The following is a 21,043-nucleotide window of genomic DNA, read 5'->3' as shown; positions in this document are numbered from 1 at the left end:
CAATTTCCTTTCTTGGAGGTTGACCTCCTGTTGGCCTGGGTTCTCATAAAGCTGGAGTTTTGGGAGGGAAGACAGGTGGAGGTTGCTTAAAAAGATGGCAGAAGCAAAACAGAGTTAGGACATGAAGAAAGGCTAGGGAAATGGTCTCTGCACAGATGTCGGCCAGTCTGGCCTCTGTCCCCCTGAGCTGACAGAATTGGAGGAGGTTTCCATCCAGCTCTGATCAGGAGCAGGTGACATTTCAAAAAAAAAAAAAAAAAGAAAGAAATCAAAAGCCCAGTTGACATAAGGAGCCAGGCTGCATGGCTGTGAACTGTGCTGGGTTTACATAGCAGGCAAGAAATCTGCTACCTCACTTCAACTGCCCATGAGGGCTCAAAACTCAGGTATCAAGTCGAGATTTGATAAAAGCTGTGTGATCTTCCCCACCTTTAGTTCCCAGGTGGCCGTATGATGGGCCCTGGGCTCTCAACAGAGCCTTTGCTGACACTTTCTCTCCTTTTCACTGTGTGACTGACATGGTAACAATAACATGTCATCCCTGTTTCTTGCTACGAGTCAAGAATTAAAAGGAAGGAGAAGGTGTGGCACCAATGACTAACAGAAGTCAGGAAAGAAGTCCTCAGGGAACAGAAATCAGGGTCTCAATGGTCCCAGTGAATAACTTCTTCGATACACACCCTTTGCAATATGATGTATCGCTCCTCCCACCAAGAGATGAGATCTCTTGCCCCACCCCTTGAATCAGGACTGGCCTCACTGCTTGCTTTGGCCATCAGTGGCCAAAGTGAGGACATCACATTCCTGGGACTAGCCCTCCAGAGGCCTGTGTACTCCCTCTTTCTCCTAGGAACCCTGCTTCTGCCATATGAACAGGCCGACACTAGCTTGCTGGAGGAAAAGACCACGTGGAGCAGAGCACAGTGGTCCCAGCCAAGGCCATCCTAGACCAGCCTACAGACAGCCAACACGCCAACAGGGGAGCCACCCAGCTGCCCCACAGCTGACCACAGATGCATGAATGAGCTGATCTGAGATCAGATGAAGCACCCCACTGAACTGCCAACCCTCAGAACCATAAGCTAAATAAACACTGTCCTTTTAAGCCACTGGGTTCTGGCACTGTTTGTTACACAGCACTCTCATGGCAATAGATAGCTGATAACGAAGAAGCATACAGAAGAGATGATTATAAGGTGAATGAAGACAGTTTTAAAATAAAACATTCGACTTTAAATATACTCTTTAATCATATACAAAATCAAAAGTTAGAACAGTGTCTAGAATGGTTAGAAACGTGAAATACTTTCCCAGGCTCTCTCGGAGCTGGATGTGGCCATGCACGTATTTCTGGCCATGAGATGTAAGTAGAAGCTCGGTGGATGGTTTCTGGGAAAGATTTTGCTCTGCCTGATGTAAAAGTTGGCAGAGCTGGATGGGGTCATCTTGTCCCTGCTTCTTCCTGCCTGGTAAGTGGACATGATGGTAAAAGCTCCAGCAACCATTTTACAACCATGAGGTAAAGGCCAAGAGAAAGCCAAGAGATTGGCCAAGAGATGCCAGTGCGTGCCAACCAACACCCACTGCCAACTTTTTGTAATATGACAAAAAATAAGCCCCCATCTGTTTAAGCCACCACAGGTTGGTTCTTCTGTTACTCGCCATTTCTGGGCCACACAAGAACTCCACAATAGGAACATAAGAACAACACTTGTTCCTTATTCAGGTGTGAACACATGGGTTGCTGTGCCATCCTCAGTGGAGAGACTACCCTGCTAATGCAATTCTCACCTCATCATGAGAGAAGCTCAGTTTGCTCATTTCTCCCTTTCTGGAACAAATTCTACTCATCACTGCCAGCCAAAGACAATGCAAAATATTGCTAACTCATCCCCAATCTCGGACCCTGGATCCCACCTGGATCCTCTTTGGCTCCTCTGCTTCAACTTTCTATGCCTTTTATTCACCTGACCTCTATTCTTCTCTGCACAGAAGTCCCGTGCCCATCAGGCCAGGAAGGAGAGAGTCCTCTGTCTCCAGAATATTAGTGGAGCCCAAACTCCCCGAAGGTCAAGGGAATGGTTTCCAGCTGCCCCTCCTTTATCCCTTCCCTGCAGAGCAGCTGGTCTCACCTCCCATGTGGGGCCAACAGGGTGAGCTTTGTTTTCCTCTCATTGCTATAGACTAAAGATGAACTGACCCCCAAAATGCTTCACCGGGAAAGCTAAGGAGTTGAGCCACAACTCATGGCAGAACCAGCTAAGTATAGCCATCAAGACAGACACTGTGGGTGCTGTGCCCGTGTCCCACATCACTTACTCTGAACGTCTAGGATGTTCTGGCCACAGAAGCATGCTTAGTCTGAGTGCAGGGCAAACCAGGAGAGCCAGGGAGCTCATGCCCCAGGAGGATCTCCCAGCCCAGCCCCCTTGCTCCTTAGGTGAGCTAACTCTAAGGGGCCGTGTGCTACTTGCCTCCCAAAGTTCTCCAGAGAGATGAAGCAAGCACCAGCTGCCAAGGGCACTAACTCATTGGCTAATGTAAACTTTACTGGCTGTCTTCTCTTCACTCTCTCACCCCTCTACTCTCCATCTGTGTTTCCTGGGATCTACAAACAAGCTACTGGCCTTCAAATCTTTGTCCCAGCATCAGTTTGAGTTCTGGATTGCAAACATCAGAAACCAGCTGTCTGTCTTAGGCATCAAAGGGATTTTTAGGAAGCTCAGATAAACAGCCGGAGTCCAGAGGAGGGGACTTGGAAAGGGGGCAGGAGCAATGCAGCCAGACCGACAACCCCCATGGCAGCACGCTGCCAGGAAGGAACCAGAATCATCCCTTCGTGTTTGAAACATTCTGCTTTCCAATTCCTGGGTCAGGGAGTGTGTGACTGGTTGAGTTTGAACCACACGCCTTGATTACCAAGGGGTGGAGAGAGGATGACTCCCCCTTCCTGAAACCTTCGGTTTGTGAGTGAGTGTGGAGCCCTGTGATCCAGGAGTACTACTCACGGAGGGGGGGTTCTCCCCAGATTGGAAGAGGGGGTTAGATGTTGCATGCCAAATTATCAGGAGCCAATGTTCTCTACAGCGAACTAACTGGTCTGTGGAACTGGGCCTGGAGAAGCACTCATAATTATTATCATCATTATAATTATAGTTATTAGTGTTAGAATAGCTAACAGCACTGAGCACTTATTCTGTGCCAGTTTCTAAGTGCTTTACATGTATTACCTCATGGAATCCTACCTTTTGAGGTAGGTACAACTCTTATTCCCATTTTACAGATGAGCAAGCTGAGGCCCACAGAAACACCAAAGCCCTTCTCCCTTTCTCTTCAAACCATCCCTCAGTAAATACCATCCATAAACCCACCCCCCCACGTGTCAGACATGAGCTCATTAAACCTTTCAAACAACTCTACAAGGTAGAGCACGATATCCTGTTTTCCAGGTGAGCAAGCTAAGATCTCAGGAAGGCACAGTCACGTGCCCAAGATCACACAACTTGGGAACGGAGCTGTGTGTTGAATCTGTTCAAACTCCCGAGCCCATGGTCCTAACCACCGTGTGTGTGTACTGGCTGCCCCCTCTTCTAGAGTTGCCTGCACAAGGAGAAGCTGACTGGCAAACCAAGGTTGCAACTTGAAGCCTCTACTATCCGAGTACCTTTTGATGTAGGACTCACCTCTGAAACCAAAATTCACCAGACATATCACTACCAAGAAGTCATGCCAATTTGAACCTTTATTTCTGCTGCCCTGGTGCATCATATCCTAGTTCTATGGGACAGAGCCTCTCAAGTGAATTTCCTATATATCACCAAGTAAAACCATCCCAAATGTACCTTCCCCATTTCATGAAGATCTGTCCAGATGTTCCAGTATGATGTAACTAGAATTTTATTTGGAAAGAGATACATAATAATATGTGATGCCCATTTTCTTCATCTTTCTAAACATGCTCACCATTTCACTCTCCTGATAAAACAACAACAATAACAACAAAAACAAAAAAACTTTTGTAAAGGAGAGGAAAAAGACCCAGAAAATCAAGCTAGTCCCCTAATGAGGTCACCCAACCCTCAAACCCTGGTGCAGATGGTAGAAACTACCAAAGCTTTTCCTCCTTCATTTGCTTTTCAATCAGACCTTTGCCACCAAGATTTCATGCATCCCCATCCCCGCTATGGACAACCCTTTAGAGTCACTCTTTTCCTCCTAATTACAAAGTCCCAAAAGCTTTGGGAAGACCTCTCTTCGGCTGCAACTCATGTGGCTGACTGTGGTTTGCCTCTCTTCCTAACCACCTGTCCCCTGAATCTTCTGTTTCCTTCCCTGATCCTCTTCCTCCCTCAGGTCCCTCAGTGTGGGTGCTCCCTGACCCCATGTTCCTGTCCATTATACCACCAGGCCTGTAGAGCTCAGGCACTTTCTGGCCTTAACCAACCTCTTTGTGGATGACTCTCAAGGCCAGACAGGCCAGGCAGGCTTTAACCCTATCTACGTCTGTCTAAATGACATTTCGACTTTGATGTCTTTCAGGGACTTCGGCATGACTGAAATAAATTCTCACTAGAAGTGCCCTGTGCCCCTTGCCCCTGCAATGGCACTACCATTATACCAGTCAACAGTTGATTATCATGTTCTGGAATGTTCTTTTTTCTGGGAAAGAGTCCTTAAATCCATCCTTCCTTTCCTATTTCCATTATCATCCCAAATCATCCCAGACATGGGATCACCTCAATTCTAGGACTTGCTCCACCACAGGAATCCTCCTTCCCCTCTCCCTCCTCTTGACTACATTTTATTGCTAAAAATTATCCATCTAATCTTCACCTCAGCTCAGTGGGGTTAAGTAAGTATTAACATGAGCCTCATTTAACAGATAAGTAAAATAAAGACTAAGAGTAAATCATTTGCCCGAAGTCACACATCTTCTGAGCAGGAGAGTCAGGAATTGAACCCACATCCCCAAAGTGATGTCTTGTCTTACATGGGAGAGTTAAGTTCTGATTCTGAAGTAAGTGCACAAAGGAAAAATTGTATAGACTCAAAAAACACCCTCAACAAACCTTTAAATCATCCATAAAGTACAATATGTATGGTTTTGCATATTTAAGGCTGGGCAGTAATAAGCATGTGTAATATGGACAGTAATATATGATATAAAAGAATGTCAGTAGTATGCTTCATTTGACAGATACCGCTAACTGTCCCAACAGCCATTTCCCTCTCCCTCATCTTTCTTACAAGCAGAACTAGCCTCCCATAAAATGGCAAAAATGCCAGACACGCATGTTTCTGGTCTGCCCTGAAGCTGGAAATGGTCATATGACCCAGGTATAGCCAATCAGATGTAGAAGGAAACCTGCTGGGAACTTCTGGGCAAGATTTGTTTCTCCCAGATAAAAATGAAAAGTCTCCAGTGAGAGTTTTCTCTCCCAGTCATTACTTTCCTGCTTTTGAATGAGGCCGTGAGAGGAGATGTGGCAGCCATTTTGCCACCTTGGGGCAACAAATCATGAGTTCAAAATTCAACTCACTGAGGGGGGTGGGAGGACATCACTGAGCCATTCAACTAATCTCGGTCTACAGATTTGTGGATTTCTAAGTCAGGTAACAAAAATTTCTACTTAATGCTAAAGCCCCTTCTAGATGTCTCTTCTGTTACTTGAAGAGAAAACATTCCTAGCTGATATACTGTGTTCTAGGAAGAACATGAATCATGTTCATTCCTTGGAAAAAACTCACTAAATGCAATGGCAGGTAGAAATGACCTCACTATTTAATTATTATATTCATCCTTTTTCTTTTTCTATGTGTGCCAATTACATAACAATGATTTTGTATAAGTCAGATTTGCATAGAATGCAGTTCTGCTACACACTTTGCAGTTTCTGTTTTGAAAACATCCAGGGCTATTTCCTATGAATCAAAACTCATCAGTCTAGTTTACAAAGACCTCTCAGTCTGATCTGTCCTGTCCTCTCAATCTTATAATGATTCAACATCACGTCCCTGGCATACCAATGTGAAGCAAAGGAAAGCAGCCCCAGCCACATTTTAGTGCTCAGAGCAGGACTTAAGAGTTTTAGGTTTCCTTCCTGCCTCTGTTCCTACTGCCAGAGTTTCATGTCCTGAAATTCTGTGGGTGGCCTCCAAATATGCCTGTGAACAGTGAAAACAAAACAACCCATGACCTTCGGCACCAATCATGTCTCTTCAGCACCACAAAAAAAGTGACTCCTAAAATCAAAGCTTCTTAGGGTGGAAAGGACTCCCAGGCATGAAGTATTTGATACTTTTTAGCCTGTGATGTCTCCGAAAGAAGTTTAAATGTAGACGAGTTACACACTTAGAAAATATACTCCAGCTGTCTGGTTCAGTGCGCAACCTGCACAACCATACACAGTAGGCCTGAGAACGCACCCCTGCTCAGACCACCCCCCCCCACTCAAACCTGTTCATTCTTCTGCCACTTCATTAGTGCAAAGTAGCTAACAAAGCTGGTTCCAGAGGAGTTTTAGTCCATTGAGAGCTCAACACATAAGACACGCCATAATTCCTGGGGCAGGACTACAACCAATGGGAGGGCTTATCATAGCTGCAGTACATATAATAGTTAAGTTGACACTTCCAACTGCCCTCCAAAACTGCATCATCTGATCTAGACCAGGTGAAATGCAGGGGCACTTAGGAAGGGGCTTCTGTGCCCCAGTTTATTATACACTGACACTTCCCTCAACATTGGCAGGTTATTGGTACCATCGACTCAGTCATTCTGTCAAAAACATCTGTTGAGCACCTACTGTGTGCCAGGCACTATTCTAGGCATGGGGGAATAGCACCATGAGCGAAAAAACCAAATCCCCTTCTGCAGGGAGTTTACTTAGTGGAGGAGACTGGCAGAAAATCAAGTAAAATATCTAGTTTGTCGGGAAGCAGCCAAGTGCACAGAAAAGAATCTAAATAGAAGAGAGGACAGGAAGTGTCAAACGTGTTGGAATTGTAGATAAGGAGCCAGGGGACACTGGCATAAAGTCTTAAAGATGAGGAAATGGATTGAGAAGAGCATACCAGGTTTGGGCACTACAAGTGCAAGGGCCCTGAGGTGGAAACGTGCCTGAAGTGTTCAAGGAGCAGCGAGGAGCCTGGTGGAGCTGGTGCCGAGTGAGCGAGTGTGGCTGCTGATGAGGGTGGGAGGTGACGGGGGCAGATCATGCAGGTCCTTGTGGGCTGTGATGAGGACTTTTGCTTTTACACTGAGTGAGACAGGAACCATGAGAAAGATGTGAGCAGAAGAGTGATTTGATCTAATTTATGTGTTAAAAGGATCCTTCTGGCTGCTTGTGTTGATAACAGGCTATGGGGGAGGAGGGCAGAAGCAGAGAGACCTGGGCACAGCCTGCTCCAACAAGCCAGCTGAGAGATGATGATGGCTCAGCCCAGTTGGTGGCAGTGGAGGTGGAAGAAGACGGAACCTACAGAATTTGCAAAAGGATTGACCATGAGGGAGGAGGTGTCAAGATTGTTAGCCAGAGCCCCTGGAAGGATGGAGCTGCCGTCCAATGATGTAAAAAGACAGGAAGAGAGATATGAGAAGGATGCACATGAGTTCAGTTTTGGACATCTTGAGTGTGAGATGTCTGTGGACTGAGGCCTCCCCACATGGGGACTGCAAGAGAGCTCTGGGCAGAAGACTTAAGTTTGGGGAACATAGGCACAGAAGGTATTTAAACCTTTGAGATTGGCAGATATCACCAAAGGGCTCATTATAGCCAGAGAAGTCAAGAAAAATGGGGCTTTGATTTTCCTAGACCCTGCCCCCCAAACCTCAGCTTTACCATTCTACTACATGACCGCACCGAAGGCGAAGGCTTGTGGTCTCTGAGTCAGGCCCAGGTCCTGCTTGGAGAGGAGACTGTCCAGTTTCTACAACCTCTGTAACAACAGAGCATCTCCAATGCCTGTAGTTCCTCCCTGCATAAAGCAAAGCAGTGTCTCTCACTTGGCAGCCTCTGCCTCAGCCCCAGGCACCCACTTGCCTCCCGTTCCGCTGAGATTTCCTCTGCCCGCCAGGCATCAGCCTCCCTGCCCTGGTGAGAAGAGAGGAGTCATTTTGCCCTGCAAACTGTAGAGGCAGTGGCCAGATGCCTCTCTGGAGGCAGGCTGGTGTTTGTCATAGCAATTCAAGAGGACAAGACCTCGATCAGCCCCTAAACCTGCTGAGAGATGGATGGCAAGGTCTTCTCCAGCCACACGAGGAAAATGGCCAAGAAGCTCAGTATGGAGCAATGTCACCTGGCCATCTGGTCCTCACTCAGTCCCCTCCCCACTCCAGTCAGGGGCGGAGGGAGAAAGGAGGACGTCTTTGTCTGCTGAAGTGTGCTGTGCGCTGTCCAGGGTGCTGAAATCTCTAACCCGCTAGGCTTCAAACTATTATGGCTCCAAGACGAGGACTTTTGGGAGATGATCCATGGAATTAAAAGGGATAAACTAGAAAGCAAGAAGTCGGTAAAGGGTGCGCTAATGAATGGGTATCATCGTGAGCAACTAGTATTCAATCCTGTGAAAGGCCCTTTGAGAGGTAGAACACACCTCCAAGTCTTCTCACTGAGCAATGGGGAAGCCAGGCCTATTTATACACTGACTCCCTCTCTCACTGGTTAAGGGCTGCTCCTGGGGGTGTTAAACGTCTGTCATGTGGGCTGAACAAACTGCAATGCTGGAGAACACCCTCCATCACAGATGCAGAAAGATGAGAGCACTGGAGGTACAAAGAGGTTAGCTTGCTTGGAAACTGCCCACCACAGGTAAACTCGGAGGTGAGTGGGACGAATATGGACTGGGGCATTTGCAGGACCTACCACACACATCCAAAAGAATATGTTCTAATTTCTTTCCCTTCAATTCATCAACTCCCGTTTATGAAGAACTCAGAAAGGTCCAGGGGCTCAGTTCATGGTGTCAGCCACAATGTTGCCTTCTCCAATCTCTATCACAGCCCGAGGAGGCAGACACTCTCCCTTTTTCCAGGTGAGAAAACAGGTTTGGAGGGATCCAAGTACGTTCTCAAGTTCCTCACTGGCAGAGATCCCTCCGACTCTGAAGCCCAGGTCTTAACCATTGGTATATGCCAGTCTCCCATTTGTGGACCTCTCTTTTGCCGATTTTTTTTTTCCTGCTATAGTGGAGTCCAAGATGCGGAAGAAAAGTAAAGATCCTCCTGACTTCCCTGGAAAACTTGACTTTAAAGAAATAGTGTAGGACTCAAGAACATGGATTCTGGCTCCAGATCCATCTGAGTTCACCACTTATGAGGTAAGTGACATTGGGCAAGATGTTTAGCTTCTTTGAGCTTTCATCTGTAAAGTGGGGGTAATAGTGGTACCTAATTCAGAGGGCTGTAAAGATTAACTGAGCATATACACATGTATAGTATATCATGTTATAAAGTGTCTTCTAAGTTCTAATTTGTCAATGTTCCCACTGCTATTCATAACAGGTATTATGTTCATAAGGATACTGGGCTGAATATAGCTCTTTGAACTTAACTTGGGTCTCAGGTTATCCTAGTTTTAGGGCACTGTCCCAGTAGAGTGGTTGAGATCCTGATCCACCCTTTACTAGGTGGGGGACCCTTTGTAAGTAGCTTAACCTCTTTGAGCCTCAGATTCATCTCTAAAAAAGGCTTGTGCAACTAAAATGTGATAATGCACATAAAATTGTTAATATAGTGCTGGCACAAAACAAATGCTTAATAAATGATGGAAATAGCATGGCAGCCAACACCATTACTATCACTGTCACTGTATTACAAGATGGAGAGGCTAGCTCCTACTGCTAGGAAGTGAGGCTGTTCCTGGTGAAACACAGTTCAGCAAATATCATGACAACCAAATGCTTTGATCAATGAAAAGATCAATGCTCTCTCAATGATAAAACTCTCTGAATGATAAGAAGCATTTGTGCCATGGTAGGGAATCCTTCTGATACCAAGGGTGACTGATCCACGGGGGGAGAAATTAACGCAGACAAACATTAAAATAAAATGCAGCTGGTATTTATAGGAGCTGTTAGTTGGTCTCATGAGTTAGAGTGCCAATTGGTTTTGTTGTTGTTGTGTTTAGAATGCTGTTTTTATTTTCAGGCAACTCAAAACAGCAACATGGGAGGCGAAGAAAGGAGGAGAGAGTGAAGAATGGTGACATATGTTTGTTAAACTGATCAAAGGGAAGACAGCATGAGGTGTGTGACTCGCCATTCTGACCCTCGGTCCCAGTTTCTTAAGCTGTGTAAGGGGAACTGGGCTACTATCTGAGGCTCCCTTTCTATCTCTCTGGAAAGGGGCCACAGGCTGGGTACTTGGACAGAAGTAAGGAAAAAGCAGGGCTCTGATGGCAGAAACTCGGCAGGGGGGGCATTAATCATCTATACCACTCCCACTGCCCCCAAACTGGGGTTCCAGACTCCTTAATGTGAGCACAGCTTCTGATTCTGGAAGCTTCCTGATTTGCCACCATCTCAGTGTAACTTTGACTTTGGGCAAATAACTCAGTCTCTCTGTGTCTTAACTCCCTTGTGAGTGAAATAAAGGGTTTGGACCTGCCAGAGTCCATTGAGTCCTAAAATTCAGTGATGCTATGAAACCAAAGCCAACGTCCTCTCCTGATGGTCCCTGAGTAGTTGGGTATTTTCCTCACTTATGATCCTCAACAAAACTGCCCAAAGCCTGGGGCAGCTGGTAGGACCTTCCAAAAAGGAACCGTCATTTTTACAGAGTCATGAAATGTCAGAGTTGGCAAGGACCCAGAGTTCATCTGTTCCATGCCTTATCTGATGTCAGAGTATCTGTCATAGATTCCTGGACTGTTTAACTATATCAATGCAATGGTCCCCATCTCCATAAACAGCTTAGTGCATTTTCCAGAACACTCTGATTCTCAGAAGTATTACCGCTTTGCAGCCATTTATTTTACTGAGCACCTACGCCAGGTACAGGGCTAAGCCTGTGAACACAAAAACAACTGTCTTCATCCCTACCCTGGTCATGTCCACAATCTCCTTTGTTAACACACACAATTGCATTATTTGACCTCCCAGATGTTTATGTATATATCTAAGCATTACAGTCAAAGCTCTGTCATCTCAGAAATACAGCCAAGCTTCTGAAATCTTCCTCTTACACGATTTCAATTTAACGATCAGACCTTCAAATACAATAGAAGCACACTTCAAAGGGGTTTGATAAAATTGCAAAGTTAGAATTTCTCTGAGGCCTTGAACTACACAGAACAAACCAAACTCCACGGGTACGATACTTTCTGCCAAACTTTACACAAGAAGAAGGCAAGAATCTTATGAATCCATGAAAAATGAATGGTGTTTTAATGCTGCAGTTTGCTTAGAAATGTAAGACAATGAGTTAATCAAAAAGTGCTCATTAAGGCCATGTTGTCTCAGGTCAGGTTAATACACTCAGGTCCCCTCCCCCTGGAACACAGAACTAAGAGTGTACAGCATTTGCCTGGTAGCACCACTGCACAGAAGGTTGAATTTGTGGGGCTTGCAGTCCCTACTCTCTGTTCTTCAATTGCAGCCCAAGAGGAGACCAAGCAGCCCCTTGGAATTTGAAGTAATGAAATTTGAGCTATGTGTTTGATTTGAAGGAGATAGAACCAGCAGACAATAAGGAAGGGTGGCTGATTACAGGAGAAGCAACAGGGAGACAAGCAAGAGAAAGGAAGGCAGGAAAAATGAAGTGGGAAAGGAAAAGGGGTAAGAAAGGAAAAGAACGGTGGCTCCTTATGGTGTTAGGAGCAGGACCCCCTGAGAATCTAATGAAAACTACAGACCAGAAAAAAATATATATACACATAATTTTTGCATGCAATTTCAGAGGGTCCATGAATCCTATTAATTCTAAGGCTTTCATCCTTAGGACCTATTTGTTTCTGATGAGAATTTCTTCTCTAGAGCCTCATCAGATGTTTAAAAACTAGGGGAAAAGATCAGCTTGTTGTAATCAAGAAGCAGATGCAAACGCCCCGGTGGCTAACTAACTTATCACACGGCCGCCTTTCAACTTAATGACCATTTATTGAGGCTTACTATATGCTGCATGGTATACGAGCTTCTCTGGATGTTCCAAGAACCATGTTATAAAAAACCAGGGATTTTTTTTTAAGGCTTCTTCCTGCCAGCAAGGTCAAGCCAGCCCCTGCCAGCAAAAGTCAGCCCCTAGGGAGTATAAATTGGCACAACCACTTTGCAGAGCTATTTGGCAATGCTTCGTGAAGCCGAGGATGCACAGAGTACACAACTCAGCAGTTCCACTCCCAGGTAGATGCCCTAGAGAAATCCACCGGCAAGAGTGAGGGGACAGCTTGGTTCAAAATAGCCCACAGCTGGAAACAACCCAAACAGATAAATACATGGTAGAATATTCATACTGCAGAATACTATGCAGCAGGGAAAATGGATGAATGAGACCTAGTCTTGTCAATCACAAGGTGAGGGCAGAAGGAAGGCTGTAGAAGGAAATGTTTACAGAGAAACTTAAAACTGTGCAAGAACGTACTATATATATTTCTTATATACTTATGTGGTCAAAATGTAAAATAGGTACTACGTATTTCTCATACCCTTATTTACATGTATATAAAAGCGTAAATACATAACTGGAAATGATAAACACAAAACTCAGGAAGTGTTTCTGCATGGGGAAGGGAATGGAACAAGGCCAGGAAAGAGAACACAGGGGACTTACACTGTATGAGAAAGGTTTCATTTGGGGGTGCCTGGGTGGCTCAGTTGGTTGAGCGTCCAACCCTTGGTTTTGGCTCAGGTCATGATCTCAGGATCGTAGGATAGAGCCCCGTGTCAGGCTCCACACTCAGCATGGAATCTGCTTGAGTTTCTCTCTCCTTCTCCCTCTGCCCCTCCACCACCCCACCAACTCTCTCTCTCTCTCCCACCCTCTCTGTCTCTCAAATAAATAAATCTTAAAAAAAAAAAAAGAAAAAGAAAGGTTTCATTTTGATGGTAGGCTGTTGTTCTATCACCTCCCTGTCCTCCCCTCTTCCACTCTCTCCCTCACTTACTCTGTTCCCGCCACTCTGGCCTCCTCACTGCTCATCAAACATACCAGACACAGCCCAGCCTCAGGACCTTTGCATGTGCTATTCCCTCTGCCTGTCACTTTCCTCCTTTAGCTATCCTCAAGGCTCATTCACTCACCTCCTTCAGGTTTTCATTCAAATACTGCCTTCCCAATAAAGTCTTCCCCGGTTTCCAGCCCTCCTGCTCATAACACATCCCATCCTTCCTCTGATTGATTGTTTCTCTGTAGCCCTCACTGCCACCTAACACACTAGATATTTATTCATTCACTCATTCATTCATTTAGCTTTTCTTCACTACTTGACTATCTGTTGGCACAAAAGGAGGGCCTTTTATCTGTTTTGTTCACTGCTGTGTCCCAGAGCCTGGTATATAATAGATGCACAAAAAATATTCATTGAGTGAATATTTGCATACACAAATATTTGTTACATTATTCTCTATTTTTTGAATGTCTGAATATTTTGTTATACACTTTTTTAAAAAAGATTTATTTATTTATTTTTTAAAGAGAGAGAGAGAGAGGAAGCACGAGTGTAGTGGGGAGGGGCAGAGGGAGAGGGAGAGAGACAGAATCTCAAGCAGACTCCCCACTGAGTGCGGAGCCTGATCCCATGACCCTGAGATCAGGACCCAAGCCAAAATCAAGAGTCAGATGTTTAATGGCCTGAGGCACCCGGGCGCCCCTTTGTTATGCACTTTTAACAACAACAACAACAACAAAGTCAGCTATTAGGATGTTTCAGAGACAAGTTTCCTACTAAGGTAAGAAAAAGGTGCCCAACACCACAACACGTCCTTGGAACCTGCCAAGGTCCCAAGCCACAGGACTATGGGAACAACCAACAGAGGACCCTCAGGGAGCTCTCAAGCCCACTAGAGCTAGCCCAGGGTACCCACAACAGACCATTCACATCTGAATGCCTCTACCAAAACAGCCCAATATGACAAAGCCCTTTTGGGAAAAGCAACATTGCTCTGAAACAACAAATGTGCTCAAAACCTGAATTGCAGGAGCCCAGCCAACACAGCATGGGGCCTAAGACCCATGACATCTGCCAGGAGAGACAGGATCTGGAACAGCAACAGAGCCTCCAGGAGAAATTTGATCCTAGAAGAGAATTACGACCCCACAGAGGACAGCTGTGACCCCACAGAGGAGAGCTGTGACCCCACACAAGGGAGCTGTGACCCCACAGAGTAGACCTGTGACCCCATAGAGGGGAGCTGTGCCCCACTGAGGACAGCTGTGACCCCACAGAGGACACCTGTGACCCCACAGAAGGGAACTATGAGGAATGAATAGGGGTCTTGGAAGACAAGCCAGTCTTAGCTTCGAGGAGAGGAGTGGGTGGACAGAGGAGCCAGAAATCAGCACAAAATGGTAATGTCTATGCTGGCATCTGTTACAGGACTTTGGGGTCCCTAACAGAGCCTGACTGGCTACTCAGCAAATCCACCTTCCTTTCTTCTAAGCACAGTCTAATGTTTCTCAGCTTCCCCTGCAGTGATGTGTGTCATGTGAATAAATTCTAGCCGAAAGAATAGGAAGGGAAGAGGCATGTGCCAGGCCTGTAAAACCTCCCTAGTATCACTTTGCATCCTCATTTCTCTTTTGTGGTTTGATGCATACAAGCACAAAGTTCTCGGAAGCTGTGAGTCAACAATGAGGAGCCACAGTGTGGTAAGGGCCTGGGTTCCCTCAATCACTGCTTGGAGGAGAGAGCCCTGCCAGCAAGGAACAACTGTTTTGGACTTTCAGTGAGTGATAAATAAATTTCTGTTGTGTGTAAGACATTACCCAGTTTTTTCTATTGTTGTCATAACAGCTAGCGTTACCTTATAGAGAGGGTCCCTGGTGGAAAGTGTATACACACTCACCTTTCAACTATGGTGCGCTATACACAGATCCAAAAACTCTTCTAAGGCACTCACTGTACCTTATCTAGCTTGGTTTTCTCCATAGCCCTACCACAAGCTGTTGCACCCAGAAGTCCTCAACAAACATTTACCAGCTGGAAATCAAGATCAACTTGGAATAAAGGCGTCTCCAAATGAGGCAAAAGGATCACACATGCACAACAGTTAAAACCTTGAGTTCTGGAATCACATGATATTAGGTTCAAATTCCAGTTCCACTAGCAGGGTGATCCTAGGCAAGTTTATATCTGTGCTTCGGATCTCTCTGTGGTCCCATGGGAATATTAATATTTCCTAATTCATTGGGTTGTTGTGAGGATTAAATGAGAGAATGCACAGAAAGCTCTTTGGAAGCAGTCAACTCTAATAAGCCATTATTCTAATTGTAACCAAAAGCATCTGCTGCAACATGCAGCCAGGGTATGGAGACAGGGTGCAAGAAGGCAAAGGCATGATGAAAAAGAGCATGGGGACTCAGCCTTCCCAAGCCCAGCCTGGACACACCAACCATGATGTTTCCAAAGTCTTTATAGTTTGAGATAATTCTAAGAAACACAGCATGTGACACTTACCCTGTCAGCACCACCACAAAGTCCATCACGTTCCAACCATTCCTTAAGTAAGAGCCTTTATGGAAGGCAAACCCCAGGGCGATGATTTTAATGCCAGCCTCGAAACAAAAAATTCCAATGAAGTATGGTTCTGTATCATCCTGGAAGGGAGAGAAGGTAAGGTCAAGATCTTTGGCTGGGTAGAGGGTGGCATGACTGGGGACCTGGCCCATGACTGGGGACCTGGCCCATCCAGAGATCTCTACCCATTTTTCCTCACCTCTCCAACCCTCCAGCACCCACTGCCCCCCAACGCATCCTTATCGGAGTTCTTTTGCCTGAAGACTTTGCAACAGAAGCAGAAGCATGGAGAAGACACCCTCCCTCTTTCCCTTTGGCCAACCTCATATATCACTTGGTCAAACAGAATTGTTTGTTTGGATCTGTGGTATCCAGTATAGCAGCCACGGGTCACATGTGGCTATTTAACTGTAAATTAATTCAAATGAAATAAAATAAGAATTCAGCTTTTCAGACACAGTAGCCAACATTCCAGTGACTAGTATATTGGACAGTGCAGACGGAGAGAATTTCCATCACTACAGAAAATTCTACTGGAAAGCACTGGTTCAGTATGTTTGTCACATGCACCACTCAAGGCCTTTAAGGTTAGACCCTGTACACCAACCTCACCCCCGGATCTGACACTCGTGAAGGTTCTCAGCTGGTATGCACCAGCACAGCAATTCAGGTTGCTAAAATATTGGAGTAATACTTCTGCATTTGCTGGCAAATGGCCAGTGTCCCGGTCCCCAGCCCCTCACTGAACCTCTTGCCAGTTTCTGGCTTCCAGCTGATAGTTTATAATATTTGAAATCAAGCTATGAGCTCCACTCCATCAGATCCCCTACATGGATGTTTTCCAATCTGTTACAAAGTTTCTCAAGCTTCAATCCTTTCTGCCTTCATGATTCTTTCCCTATCAGCTTGCCATGGTACTACTATTTGCTTCCTAGTTTTCCAGCTGACTCTCTTTACTTAGCTTCATCTTAAACAGAAATTAAAAAAAAAGTCTTGAAATCGTAAGTTTTATAGGTTAGTGATATGTGTTAGAATACCTGTTATAATTCATACCTATTAAAATTTAGATGTCTTGAGAACCATCTATATTTTGTGGATTAGGAACGAGTGGATTCTTACATGCCCCTCTACCCACCCTTGAGCTATTACAGCTGGATCTGAAAAGGTGACAGAAAGGAAAAAAAGTCTTCTTCATTGCACTGTCAGAATGCCAGGAGAGGAACCAGGGCACTTGGGGATGGATAGGGGGATCGAGAAGGATCTTAGTGCTAGTTTACAGCTCTGCTGAGTTTCACCAAATGAGTAAATTTGAATGAGGACTATGAACGTCCCCCAGAGCTGATATCCATGACAGGAGACAGAGAGGATAGAAGAACAAGCCAAATGACACCATATACAAGCAACCAGGCTAACATCAGAATGTGGGACATACCTTAGGGTCATGGGACTGATTTCTGCCATAAGTCAAGGGCAGGAGTGAAAACAGTTGCTTTAGTTTAAAAGGCTTAAGCAGGGATGCCTGGGTGGCTCAGTCAGTTGGGCTCAGGTCATGATCCTAGGGTTCTGGGATCGAGGCCCATGTTGGGCTCCCTGCTCAGCTGGGAATCTGCTTCTCCCTCTACCTCTCCCCCTGCCTGTGCTTGTATACTCTCTCTCAAAAATAAATAAAATCTTTAAAAAAATAAAAGGTTTAAGTAGCATAACAAAATCTAGACCCTGCCTGGATCCTGGTTTGACCAAACTGACTGAAAAATGCTTTTTCTGAGACAACCATGAAAATCTGATTCCTGACTAGGTCTTAGATGGTTCCAAGGAACTGCTGTAAGTTGTGTTGGGTGTAAAAATGTCACTGTGGTAATGGAAGAAAACGCCTATATTTTTTAGCAATGTAGACTTAAGTAAGTATATGGCAATGAACTGACAAGTTGTCTGGGATTTGCCTTCAACAATTTTGGCCAGGAAAGACAAACCAATGAGATGCAAGGGGCCAGAGGAAGCAAATAAGGCAAAGTCTTGACAACAGTTGAATCTGGGTGAGAGGTTCTTAGAGGGGTTCATTGTATTGTTCTCTCCATTTCCATGTATAGTCAACATCTTCCACAAGAATTTTGTTTCTAATATGATGTTTCTATGGACAATGTGAACACTTGTTACCCACTGCCCTCCTGGTCAGCATTGGGTTTGCCTGGTCTGGTGAGCGGGTGAGTCATGAAGGCATCTCTCTCCCCAGATTATTGGTGTTCATGAAATTTAGGCTTCCCAGGTGGGGGGCTCATGATCCAGCTCTTGGCTCCAAGACTGAGAGCCCACTCTGCCCTCTGCCCCATGGCCACGGCAACTTGCCTCTAAAGCAAAGAGAGACCCCTCAAGAGAGACATCACTCACCAGTCGTTCAGACATTGGGGTCTTGTCATCGTCAGGTAGGTGTTGCTCCAGAGCAAGGACAATGCAGTTTGCTATGATGGTAGCTAAAATCATATATTCAAAGGGAGTATGGAGGAATTAAGGAAAATCTTTCCAGTTTGTTTATGCTCACAGCAAAACCCAGCAGAAGGTAGAGAGATTCCCCATACACCACCTGCCCCCACACATGCACAACCCCCCCCCAATTATCAACATCCCCCATCAGAGTGGTGCATTTATTAGAATCAATAAACTTACACTGACACATCATTATCACCCAAAGTCCAGAGCTTACATCACGGTTCACTCTTGGTGTTGAACTTTCGGAGGTCTGGACAAGTGTATAATGACTTGCATCCACCATGAGAGTGTCCTATGGAGTAATTTCACTGCTCTAAAGACCCAGCAGATGACTTTTTAAGGAAAATGTAGATGTTATTCTTCCATCTCACCTCCAACATTCATAGAGCAAATATTAATTCAGCACCTACTGGGCTCCAGGCCCTGTTCTGGGCACTGGGGACACAGCTTACAGTAAAAGAAACAAAAATCTCTGCTCTTGTGGAGGAGAAGTGAGTGTGTGAGATAACTACACATAAAGAGCGTTACGAGGTAGTGAATGCTATGCAGAGAAAAAGCAGGTTGGGTGTTGCAATGTATTTATTTATTTTTTTAAAGATTTTATTTATTTATTTGACAGAGAGAGACACAGCGAGAGAGGGAACACAAGCAGGGGGAGTGGGAGAGGGAGAAGCAGGCTTCCTGCTGAGCAGGGAGCCCGACGTGGGGCTCAATCTCAGGACCTGGAGATCATGACCTGAGCCAAAGGCAGACGCTCAACGACTGAGCCACCCAGGTGCCCCTGGGTGTTGCAATTTAAAGTAGAGTCGTCAGGGGCTCCTGGGTAAGTTAAGCATCTGACTCTTGATTTCAGCTTAGGTCGTGATCTCAGGGTCGTGAGATCAAGCCCCGCATCAGGCTCTGTGCTTAGCAGGGAGTCTGCTTGAAATTCTCTCTCTCCCTCTCTCTGCCCCTCCCCCTGCTCACATGCACTCTCTCTCTCTCTCTCAAATAATAAATAAGTAAATCTTTAAAAAAAATAGAGTGTTCATATCTGACACCAAAAGCACGATCAACTAAAGAAAAAACAGGCAAAAAAAGTAAAAAGTAAAAAGACAACCAACAGAATGAGAGAAAATATTTGCAAATCATGTATCTGATAAGCCTGGCATCCAGAATATATAAAGAACATTTGTCACTCAAGAACAAAAGGCAATCCAATTAAATAATGGGCAAATGGCTTAAGTAGATATTTCTCCAAAAAAGATACTCAAATAGCCAATCAACTACATGCAAAAATTCTCAATATCCTCAGCCATTAGGGTACTCAAAATCAAAACCACAATGAGCTACCACTCCACATCCACTAGAATTAAAAAAAAAAAACCACCACCCAGAAAACAGTAAGTGTTGGCAAGGATGTGAGAAACTGGAACTTTTGTGCATTGCTGGTGGGAATGGTGCAGCCTCTGTGGAAAATAGTTTGGTGATTCCTCAAAAAACCCACAGAATTACCATATGATCCAGCAATATATATCCTAGGTATACACCCCAGAGAACTGAAAAGCAAGTACCAAAACACATGTTCATAGCAGCACCATTCAAACAGCCAAAAGGTGGAAGCAAGCCAGATGTCTCTCAGTGGATGAATGGATGGACAAAATGTGGTCTATCCAGACAACGGAATCATCCTCGGCCATAAAAATGAAGTACTAATACACGCCACAGTGTGGAGGAACCTCAAAAACATTATGCTCAGTGAAAGATGCCAGACATAAAAGGCCACACACTGTACAATTCTGTGTATGTAAAATGTCCAGAACAGGCAAATCCAGAGAGTCAGAAAGCAGATGGGCGGTTGCCAAGGGCCGGGGGAGGGGGTTGGGGAGTGACTGCTTAATGTTTTGGAACTAGATAGATAATGTACAACAAACACTCTGAATATACTAAATGCCACTGAATTAGTCACTTAAAAATGGTTAATATTGTTATGTGAATTTCACCTCAATAAAAAAAAATAATATGCTGGTCAGGGCAAGGCCTCTGAGAAGCTGAGCTTTCAAAATCTACAGAGGGAAGGGTTAGTCTGTGTGGCTATTTCCAGAGGTGGCACTCCCTCTCTCTCCAGGCACAAACTCCTTCCTGCATCCTGGGAACATTCCTCCGGGTGGACGAGGCCGCCAGGGTGTCCTGCTGGAGGGTCTGCACTTGGGGAGGGTCTGTCCTGCTCACATTACATTAGGGCCTGATCTGCTGATCAGCTGGTGAAACAGAATGTCCCCTGTCCCCCTGCCAGACCCACAGAGGCACCGCCCAGGCAATCTGGGTGTAGAGAAGTGGGTGTCGGAAGGGAAAGCCACAGGGTACTGGTTAGTCTGGAGTAGAGCTCCCCCACCTTGGCACGTCTGACACTTGGGGCTGGGTCATTCTCTGTGGTGGGGGTGATGAGCAGTAGCAGCTCCTCCTCTCCAGTTAGGACAACCAAAACTTACTGACAACCAAAAGTGACCTCCAGGTATTGCCAAGTGTCCCCTGGGAACACTGGAATCCACTGTTCTGTGGAAGGATCAAAGAGCATGTCTTGGTGAACTTGGCCATGGCCTCCTCCCAGCTTTCTCCCTTGGAAGCCTAACTTGCCTTGTTCTGTCCTTTGGCCCTGGAGTTAGGTTTGGCCTTTTGGAAGCTCCATAAAACCAAGGGACCTTATAGGCTGGTGGAGTTGGAGCATATACTCACTTTCCAGGTGGGAAAAGAAAGTCTAGAATGGATAACCTGGGAGCAAGAGTTTAAGTAAATCAGGAAAACCAGGACTTCTTTGTCACTGGCTTCGGCCTTTGCCTCCAGCTGAAAGCGTCTGAGCCGCGCTCTGTGCACACTCTGAAAAGCAAATCTGACACTCAGGGCAATTT

General features: G+C 45.4%; 1 protein-coding gene across 6 annotated transcripts in view; it reads right to left on the bottom strand.

Annotated features, from left to right (window-relative positions):
• Window positions 1-21,043, bottom strand: part of CACNA1A (calcium voltage-gated channel subunit alpha1 A) — a 211,655-nt gene that overhangs the window by 153,368 nt on the left and 37,244 nt on the right. For all 6 annotated transcript variants that reach the window (XM_078054736.1, XM_078054750.1, XM_078054755.1 and 3 more), the window contains 2 exons: window positions 18,057-18,163; window positions 15,612-15,751 (listed from right to left, as the gene is read on the bottom strand). In XM_078054736.1, coding sequence (XP_077910862.1) covers window positions 15,612-15,751; window positions 18,057-18,163 — 247 coding nt within the window. The remainder of the gene's footprint in view (window positions 1-15,611; window positions 15,752-18,056; window positions 18,164-21,043) is intronic.

The sequence above is a fragment of the Halichoerus grypus genome, chromosome 1, assembly GCF_964656455.1.
Source record: "Halichoerus grypus chromosome 1, mHalGry1.hap1.1, whole genome shotgun sequence".
NCBI classification, from domain to species: Eukaryota; Metazoa; Chordata; class Mammalia; order Carnivora; family Phocidae; genus Halichoerus; species Halichoerus grypus.
The sequence above is the reverse complement of the archived record's forward strand: the minus strand, read 5'-3'. Positions and strand labels throughout refer to the sequence as shown.